Source organism: Phyllostomus hastatus, unplaced genomic scaffold, assembly GCF_019186645.2.
Source record: "Phyllostomus hastatus isolate PE091 unplaced genomic scaffold, TTU_PhHast_1.1 phas_contig_36, whole genome shotgun sequence".
NCBI classification, from domain to species: domain Eukaryota; kingdom Metazoa; phylum Chordata; class Mammalia; order Chiroptera; family Phyllostomidae; genus Phyllostomus; species Phyllostomus hastatus.
The window spans coordinates 3,861,917-3,868,616 of NW_025333862.1; the positions used below are offsets into that span (position 1 = coordinate 3,861,917).

At 40.6% G+C, this 6,700-nt stretch overlaps 1 protein-coding gene across 1 annotated transcript; it reads left to right on the forward strand.

Annotated features, from left to right (window-relative positions):
- The first annotated feature begins 324 nt into the window (after positions 1-324).
- Positions 325-5,786, forward strand: SNRPE (small nuclear ribonucleoprotein polypeptide E). The gene is made up of 5 exons (XM_045841484.1): positions 325-453; positions 934-960; positions 1,882-1,944; positions 3,078-3,156; positions 5,550-5,786. The coding sequence occupies exons 1-5, from the start codon at positions 400-402 to the stop codon at positions 5,603-5,605; spliced, it is 279 nt and encodes a 92-aa protein (XP_045697440.1). The 5' UTR covers positions 325-399; the 3' UTR covers positions 5,606-5,786.
- The last annotated feature ends 914 nt before the right edge of the window (positions 5,787-6,700 follow it).

Sequence of the window (6,700 nt, forward strand, 5' to 3'; positions counted from 1 at the left end):
CTTCTTACCGCCCTACCCTCTTCACCACTACGCTGCCATAAAGCCTAAATTCTAGGGAAATTGGCTATAGAAAAAGCACTAAACCAACGCATTTTACGGAGAGAGAGAAGTAAGCAACGGAACGATTTGGCTCTTAAAGCTAACTCAGAAAATGGAGACACGTCAGCGTCTCCGCCGCCTTCCTCCAGGTGGCGCTGTAGGACCAATCCCCGTTTCAAAGTGCCTTTGCCACCATTTGGCCTCCCCCCGGAGGCTATAGAGCACCAAGGCTAGAGAAGCACTTCCCAGGAGCTGCCTAGGCCGCGCGAGCACCATCTACTTCCGCTTCCGGCGCTTTATTCCAGAAGTAGCTTTTTGAAGCAGCGTGTGAGTTGGTGTGGTCTTTTGTCAGCTTCCACCATGGCGTATCGTGGCCAGGGCCAGAAAGTACAGAAGGTGATGGTGCAGCCCATCGTATCCTACTCAGGATGTCAGGACCGGGAGGTTCGGGCCAGAAGACGGGCGAGGTGGGGGCGACCTAAAGAGTAGACAGCCAGCAGGCTTGGAGGAGCGAGGTGCTCCTTCATCCACTTCCTGAGTCCCTGGGGCGCCGGAGCCCGAGAGGAAGCGGGGACCTGTGGGAGGCGGATTTGGCCAGACCCCTACCGGGATACGTGGGAAGGGCGGTGGGGAGCGAGGAGGGGCCCTCTTGATTAGGTAGAGCGTGCAAACGGGAGCTGTCGGCCTTGGGGAGGAGGATGATGGCGCCACAGGAAACTCCAAGAAAGGAAGAGAATGAGAGGGGATTCCTCAGAATATTTAGGGAACTCCTAATGAGTGCCTACTTGGACACTTCGTGGCGTAGGCACCTAAAACAAATTCGATGAGGGCAGTGACCAGTTTCAGGGAGCAGAGTGTATGCTGTGTATTTTTTTTCTTTAACCGTTGGTGCAGAACCTTATCTTCAGATACTTGCAAAATGTACGTAAGTTGTTTCGTCTTCATGTCTCATCACTGTGTTCTAGTTAAAAAGAGATGAAATTGGGGAGCTGGGAGGGGTATTCTAGGGGAAGGGGTGCAGGGAAAGCATTTTATTACATTTATTCTAATGTAATAAGATGGTGTGAAGCCATGCTAACTGCAAGCATGTAAAGAATTGTGTCATTCTACAAGGTCAAAATTACTCATTTCAAAAAGTAATTATTGGGTGTGTTGGGGATGTGTGTGGAGGGACTGAGCGAAAAAGAATCAACTGAAGGACAGGGACAATAGTGTGGTGATTGCAGAAGGGGAAGTGGAGGTGGAAGAGGGTGGTGGGGGAAGGCTAGGTTCAAAGGATTTCGGGATAGCCTACTTTTCTTTGAGGGGATTTTTAGCAACCGTCTGAGTTGGCAGGGTAGTGTTTAAATTGTCTCTGAAAGAAAATGTAGGTAAATTTTAGTGACAACACAATTGAAAAGCATTAATTTCAGGCCATTGTAATGTTTAATCACCGGGATGGAGAGTTTCTACCCTGGTGGTTGGATGTGACACCTCGAAAACTGAGAAACTAGAGTAAGCTGTTTGGCAGCTGGATTTTGCTATAGGGGATAAAGAAGTAGAAATTACTGCTTTCTGCTACACTGACATCAATCTTCATTCTAAATGTATTGAAACAAGACTCCCAAGATCACAGGGAAATTAAGTTATCTAACTTGGGACAGTCTGGCCCTAATGTGTTTATTAAAGGAGAATGTGTCCTGGCAAGTAATTAGCCTTGGTTATGATGAGTCAAGTGGCTAAAACTGTTGGCTTTTTTTTTTAGTTGTTTTTTTAGGAGCCATTTTTTTTCTATTATTTGACCAAAGCAATTGGATTTTGTGTACTTATTTTTTAACATTTCTATTTTTATGATTATTTCAGAGATCTCGGATTCAGGTGTGGCTTTATGAGCAAGTGAATATGCGGATAGAGGGCTGTATCATTGTGAGTACCCAGGATATCCAGGATATTTTATCTCAGAGCAAGTTGTTAGAGAAAAAGATCTCACCAAAAAATAAAAAGAAAAAATGGCCAGCCAGACATAGTAGGTGTTTAATAATAACTGACTTCCTCGTCTTAATAACACATCTCCCCCTTACCTCCCAGCTCAGGTGGATTTTAGTGTAAAGGGTGATGTAGTTGGGAAGATTTGAAGAAAATAATGAGGTGATTTACAATTCACTTCAAAAGGGTACAGATGTGGTAGGAGCTGATCAGAGGCTTTCTGGAAGTAGTGAAGTTGCGATTAGAGTTGGGACTTAAGAAAGAGTAAGATTTACATGAGTCACTTAGCTTCTGTACAGCTTTTAATAATTGGAATAGTAGGGGAAAAAGGAAAAGAAATGGCCTGCCTAGAACAGTGTACAAAAAGTCAAAGACCCAACCCAAAGAAAGTTTTTCAGGGCCCACTGTCCTTGCCTCATTGTTCTATTTGATAGGGATTAGTTAACTCATATAATTGAGGGGAAATTACTTTTTTTAAATGATCTAAATAACGTTAGTATTTCAAACAGGGGACCAAAAATTAGAGGCAGGTGAGGATTAGTAGAGTATTAGCTTTGGGTTAGGTGATACCTGATAGAGCTGGGTGGGGTTTGTTAAATAAGACTTCCAGAATGGCAGAGTGCCCTCAATGATGTTTTAAAGGAAGATGAGATGTCGCCGAAACTATGCCTTTTAGATATCATAGATTTCCTCAATAATCTCATCTTCCCAGTTTACTAGGTAGAAAATAAGAGTAGTGGTTAGTGGTGATAGTTTCTTGTAGGGAATATGGGAAAAGTGGTGGCAGAAGTTAATTCATATACCTACACATATACTGTGTTGGGCAGGTTATAAAAGACATGGGTACTGGCTCTTTGGCATAGCTAATGAAATCTGAAATCCAAAAGGTTCCTGAAATAATGGAGTGCATTCTGGTTTTCTTTGTTTAAAAAGAAGCTTAGAGTGGGAGGTGGTGTTTCATCTGAACAGAATGAGGGGTGAATGTTTGAAGTTAGTGGGCATGTCTGTACCTGTTCAGAATGGTTTGGATGTGATCTTACTTGAAGATAACAGTCAATGGCTTGTTTTTCTAGGGTTTTGATGAATACATGAACCTTGTATTAGATGATGCAGAAGAGATTCATTCTAAAACAAAGTCAAGAAAACAACTAGGTAAGAGTATAGATGGTGTACAGAATTTTAGAAATTTTTATTGCAAAATTGATTGAGTTATAACTTAGTTCATGTTTAAATTTAGTTTGCACTTGAGAAGTTATTATTGGGCGAGGGGGAGGATATGCTCTTGAAATCATCCTTTTTCACTTACTCCTTACCCCATTCCATTTTGCCTTCCGTCTCTCCACTCATAATTTTCATCAGTGTCACCAAAGACTAATGGTGTTAAATCTGATGGTCAGTACTAGTCCTCGTTTTACTGACCTCTCAACAGCATATGGCATTGTTTGGACACCCCCTCCTTAAAACGCTTTGTTCCCTTGGCTCTGTGATACTATACTCAGGTTTTTACTTTTTGTTTCTGGTTACTCCTTTCCAGAATTTGTATATTCATTCATTGAGATCCAACCATTAAGTGTTTAAATTACTCAAAGCTTGGTTGTAGGCCCTTCCTGTCTTGTCCCTTGGTGTTTTCTTAGGCACTCAAGACTATACCTTCCGCTACCATCTGTATACAGTCATATGCCTCCTGACAACATTTTGGTTAACGATGGACTGCATGTACCGTGGTGGTATACCATACAGCCTAGTATGTAGTAGGCTGTACTATCCAGGTTTGCACTCTGTGTTCGCACAACTACAAAATCACCTACTGACTGCATTGACTCCCAAATTTACAGCTAGCCCTGGACCTTCCCTGAGCTTATTCAACATTTCTACTTGAATGTGTCAAAGGCTCCTGAATGGTAGCATATCAGAAAACAAACTTAATTCCCACCCCTCACCCTTTTAGGGCCGTTTTAGTGTTCCCTGCCTTACTGAATAGCACCATTTTCTACTTAGTTTATTAATTGATTTCTCTGCCACTACCTCATCCCCCTCTAGTTTGCTCTGTGGGCTGTATTAATTTTTGAGAAGCACCAATCTGACCTTGTCATCTCTTTGCTTGATATCCTTCCTTCACTGGCTTCCTGCTGCTGACAGGATGAGAAAACTTTTAATATATTCTTCAAGGTTCTTCATGATCTGGGCTTGTCTCCATCTCTCTGCTTCACTTTCTGAGCTTCATCCGCATTTATTTGTTTTTGTTTGTTTTTTCTTTTTTTCAGTTCTTTGACTCTGACATTTACTCTGCGATAAATCTTTGAATATCCTGTTTCCTGTGTCTTTAGGACTCAGATGAAATGTCACCTCCTCCCAGGGTTTTGTTTGGTTTTATTTTGGGGAGTAGGGGCGGGGGGCGAGGAGCCAGGGCTCTCTGAGTTTGGAGTAAAAGTGCATTAGTGGTATTACTTTATTAATTGCTCTCCCATTGGACCACATGCTCCATAAGTGCATGAGTTCTGTCATTTTTGCTGCCTATATGCTCAGTGCCTGGCATATAGTAGAAACTCAAAACTGTTTGGTCAATGAACACAATTTTTTATGTCAGTTAATAGAGAGTCTTTAGGATTCATGGCTTCATTAAGAAAAACAATCATTTTTGTTAAAGTCCCATTAATTTAGGTTTATTTAAGCATTTTGTTATTAATTGTTTTAATGCCCAGGACTTCTGCCTAGTAGCGGGCTTCAGGTGTCTCTTTTATCCAGACCCTGAGGATTTTCTTGAGCCTATACTAGATACGTGGAAAGTAGATTCTGAAAACTGTTTTTTGGCCCCCTTCTTCCTGCTTAGGCTATTTTTGTGAAAGCCTGGATTTTTTAAATTTAAACATGTCATGCTAGGAAGTGCAAGCCAGCCTTACTGACATGGAATTTATAAATAATTCACAAAGTGTTGAATTCCCATAGTAGTATCTTGTGAATGTAGGAAAGGTAAAGATTACCTGGTGTAGTGATCTTACCTGTGAAAGTTGATACACAGTTCTCAAACTGTTCTACTGAACTCCAGTGTTCCTGAATATATTTGTGGGTATTTCTCAGGAAAAATATATTCTCTGCTCAAATAAGTTCATGAAATGTTGGGTGAAATTTAAACAGGTCTGTTTATTGAAGGATAAAATCTTTAATGTAACTAAGAGCTCCAAGGATGGGGTTCTAGTATGCTTCATTTTCTAAACTTGATGTACAACACATTTTCCAACTTCTACAAACTCAGAGCATCGGGAAAGGTTGGGGTAGACCTATTTAGTTAACTTAGTCTACAGAAACTGCACTTTTCATAAAACAACATTACTCTATCTTCATTAAGTTACTGGGGTTTCTTTCATTAGGTTATTGTTAAAAATACATTTGCTCTAATATACACAGCCGTTCAGTATCTGGGTATTTGAAAATGCTCACATACAAGAAAATATTTTCAAAATTGCTTAAGAACCATTCAAAATTCTGAGGCTAAAACATTGTCTGCGTAGCTATTAAGAGCTTTTCTTTTTAATTTTGTGTTTCAGGTCGGATCATGCTGAAAGGAGATAATATTACTCTCCTCCAAAGTGTCTCCAACTAGAAATGACTAATGAAATGAAAAATTGTTGAGGAGCAATACAGTTTGTGTTTGTTAGGTGTTCTTTGTTGCGGGTAGTCCTTGAACATTTATTCATATTGTTTTGAGTATCCTTTTGTTATTGCCAGACCACAATAAATGCTATGTGATTGTTTTTATTAAAAAATTTACATTGTTCTTTCCATCTGATGGTAGAGACTTTTTTACACAGTGACACCATTAGCTGTTGGTACTTTAGTTTTCTGAAGAAGGGCTGTTAGTGGGCATTTGCTTTTCTCAGAGCCTGGTCTATGGATTCTTAGGCAAAGAGTAGGAGTTCTAACTGACAGATAAACTTCTGATATTGGGTGGGAGAGAACAGGAAGGTTCGCAAAAATAAAGGCTGTTACACTAATATATGTCTTCATCATCAATTCTAATTCTGGATGCTGGAACACTAGAGTTTCTAACCACAGTACGTTGGGGACATAACATCTATAGTATTTCATAGAGTTACTGTGTGTTTGTTAATTTTTTTAAGATTTTATTTATTTTTAGAGACAAAGGAAGAGGAGAAAGGAAGAGAAACATCAGTGCATTGTTGTCTCTCTCGTGCCTCCTACTGGGGACACAGCCTGCAACCCAGGCATGTGCCCTGCCTGGGAATTGAGCCAGCAACCTTTTGGTTTGCAGGCTCGTGCTCAGTCCACTGAGCCACACCAGCCTGGGCTGTTTGTTCATTTTGTTACCACTAAGAGTAGACTGTGAGAAATATTTGGGCACGGGCAAAGAATGAAATGTCTTAAAAGTTTATTAAAAATAAGCTCTGTGAAGAGTTAACAGGAGGGAAACTGTGAGATTGGTAACCTGAAAGAAGATGACAAGCATTATGTTGGTTGGGAAAGCACCTGTCTCTTTTAAGCATTTTGGTTCCCGCCCCAGTAATTGCTTATTTCCGAATTGAATTGTGTGGACAGATCTCTCCTTCCCCCAATATCTCAAGATGGTTCCAGTTAGAATTCTGTAAAATGGTTATGAGCATCTGCTGTTAGATAGGCACGAAGTTGGATAAATATAATGGGACAGGCTGGCAAACAAAACAAATAGCTTCAATACCAC

What these genes read in the sequence shown, in the direction of transcription:
- SNRPE (XM_045841484.1), top strand. Translation starts at nt 400, where the DNA reads ATGGCGTATCGTGGCCAGGGCCAGAAAGTACAGAAGGTGATGGTGCAG. An exon ending in TCTTCAGATACTTGCAAAAT is followed by an intron (nt 961 to 1,881) that starts GTACGTAAGTTG and finishes TGATTATTTCAG; the next exon opens with AGATCTCGGATTCAGGTGTG. An exon ending in AAAGTCAAGAAAACAACTAG is followed by an intron (nt 3,157 to 5,549) that starts GTAAGAGTATAG and finishes TTTGTGTTTCAG; the next exon opens with GTCGGATCATGCTGAAAGGA.